Here is a 2,692-nt window from a genome sequence, read left to right as displayed (position 1 = left end):
AGTTCTTGAGTGCAGAAAATATTTGAATGAATTGAAATCAACTACTGATTTAGCATATGGAATGAATCGGAAGAATTGAATACCTTTAGTTCCGGTGGTTGTCATATGGCATTCACTTAATCCAACGCGTGACTTGTAAACAGAAAGAATTTCAGGTATCCTACATATTTACGCATATATTGTTTATGATTATAAAAATATTTATTGGAAACAAAAGAACATATTGAAACAATAAATTTATTTTGCAAATGTATTTAATAACAGCAACTTTAAATAATTGTACACAAAAGTTTATATGTATGTAAAACTCTAAATCTAGACCTCTCCGCCCCTATTCATCATAATGTTCATCATCCAATTTCTAGTCTTCCATCCGGTACTTAGTTCTCAGATAATCATTCGATTCTTAAAAGTATTCTATTCTGCACATCACTAGTTTTTCTGCCTGTATCGATTAGATGAATATTATCAACTGTTTTTATGTTTAATAATTTTTTCCTTCGTATAGGAATGAAAATATGTAACCTTGTTTTGTGATGTTGGAGCTTTAAAACCGAAATTATATGTATTTATATTCAATATATCAAAAAGCTTTCTCGAAAATATAAATTTGGGACTTTTACCAAAAACATTTTACAGCAATTTATTCATTATTTTATTAACAATTTATAATATCGTGTTTATTTTTGCACTAAGTGGGCGAACAAAATTATAAAGCCAACCCCGGAATACCCTGACCATAATCTGTTTCAGAAAGATCTCCGTAAATACAGGGGGTGATAGTACGTTAAAAAAATTATAATTTCTTGTATTATGAACTATGTCTATCTCCTCAATGTTTTCGAGATAAAGAGCGACAAAATAAAATTTTTATGAATTTGCAAACGGTGTGAAATATTTGTATGAAATTTGGTATTCCTGGGTTTTTGAGGACCCCAAATATGCTAGTCTATTTTTTTTTAATATTTCATATAGGGCGCTAGTTATGCTACATTCCTATTGTGTTTCAAGTTCTAATTTTGTTAAGGTTAGGCTTTTTACCATTCAGGCTCCAATTTCTAATGCATAATTTTTTTTCTTGTATTTAGTTTCATCTAAACCTGGGGAGAATGTTTGTGTTTCAGTTGGTGTTTTTTCAGATTATCCTTGTATTTAGTTTTGTAATCGCAGTCTTTACACCTGTATGTTTGGACTTGCGAAGGATCTTTATGTTTCAGTTGGTGCTGTTTAATATGACTCTTGTATCTAGTTTTGTAATTGCAATCGTTACACTTATACATTTGAACTTGTGAAGGATCTTTATGCTTCAGTTGGTGTTCTTTCATGCTCTCGCTGTATCTAGTCTTGAAATCACAGTCGTTACACCTGTACATTTGCACCTGTGAAGAATCTTTATGTTTCAGTTGGTGTCGTTTGATATGTTTTCTGTATTTAGTTTCGTAACTGCAATCAGTACACCTGTACATTTGAACCCGTGAAGGATCTTTATGTTTCAGTAGGTGCTGTTTGATATGATTCTTGTGGACAGTTTCGTAATCGCAATCCTTACACTTATACATTTGGACCCCAGAAGGACATTTATGTTTCAGCTGGTGCCGTTTGATAGAATTCTTGTATCTAGTTTTGAAATCGCAGTCATTACACTTGTACATTTGAACCTGTGAAGGATCTTTATGCTTCAGTTGGTGTTCTTCCATATTCTTGCTGTATCTAGTTTTGAAATCGCAGTCGTTACACCTGTACATTTGCACCTGTGAAGAATCTTTATGTTTCAGTTGGTGCTTTTTGAAATAGCTCCTATATTTTGTTTCAAAATCACAGTCGTTACACTTGTACATTTGCACATGTGAAGGATCTTTATGTTTCAGTTGGTGTTGTGTGATATAATGCTTGTATTTGGTCTGGAAATCGCAGTCATTACACTTGTATGTTTGGACCTGCGAAGGATCTTTATGTTTCAGTTGGTGCCATTTGACAGAGTTCTTGTATTTACTTTCATAACTACAGTTGTTACACTTGTACATTTGAACCTGTGATGGATCTTTATGTTTCACTTGGTGCATGGTAATGGCATTCTTGTATTTAGTTTTGTAATCACAGTCGTTACATCTGTACATTTGAACCGGAGAAGAATCTTTATGTACCAATTGGTGCCGTTTGATGTAACTCTTGTATTTAGTTTCGTAATCGCAGTCGTTACATCTGTACATTTGAACCGGCGAAGAATCTTTATGTCCCAATTGGTGCCGTTGAAGCAGTTTTTTATTTTCAGTTTCAAACTCGCACGTTTCGCACTTGTACACTTCTGAATCTTTCTTGTGTCTCCCACAATGTGCCATAGGACGGATATCACTTCCAGTTTCGTAAATACTTTTATCACATCTATGCAACACGTTGTGCTCCTGTTTGGCTTGCGTATTACATTTGTTTTCTGATCCATTCTCATGTTTACACCCATACTTTTCTGCATCTTTACAATCACTCTTCGCAGATGGCTCATTATTGGAGGTCTGCAGTGGAGTGTCGCTGAAAAAATTACATATACAGGATATTTTCCGATATGAGGCTTTAATATTAAAGGGTTATAGGTAACGACAAATGCATTTATAAGTGTCAGAACTGTACATGACATTCATTCTATTTTATGATGAAATAAATAAGTGATGGTTAAGAAAATACTCATAATAAGAAA

General features: G+C 33.5%; 1 protein-coding gene across 1 annotated transcript; it reads right to left on the bottom strand.

Moving 5' to 3' along the window:
* Positions 1-839: 839 nt before the first annotated feature.
* Positions 840-1,788, bottom strand: LOC111691740 (zinc finger protein 710-like). Its single transcript, XM_023454999.1, has one exon. The coding sequence runs from the start codon at positions 1,743-1,745 to the stop codon at positions 1,095-1,097; it is 651 nt and encodes a 216-aa protein (XP_023310767.1). The 5' UTR covers positions 1,746-1,788; the 3' UTR covers positions 840-1,094.
* Between the last annotated feature and the right edge of the window lie 904 nt (positions 1,789-2,692).

The sequence above is a fragment of the Anoplophora glabripennis genome, unplaced genomic scaffold, assembly GCF_000390285.2.
Source record: "Anoplophora glabripennis isolate ALB-LARVAE unplaced genomic scaffold, Agla_2.0 scaffold446, whole genome shotgun sequence".
Taxonomy (NCBI): Eukaryota; Metazoa; Arthropoda; class Insecta; order Coleoptera; family Cerambycidae; genus Anoplophora; species Anoplophora glabripennis.
This window is presented reverse-complemented; position numbering and strand designations above follow the sequence as displayed.

Excerpts from the sequence above, each read along its gene's own strand:
- LOC111691740 (XM_023454999.1), bottom strand. The coding sequence starts at position 1,745 with ATGTACAGGTGTAACGACTGCGATTTCAAAACTAGATACAGCAAGAAT.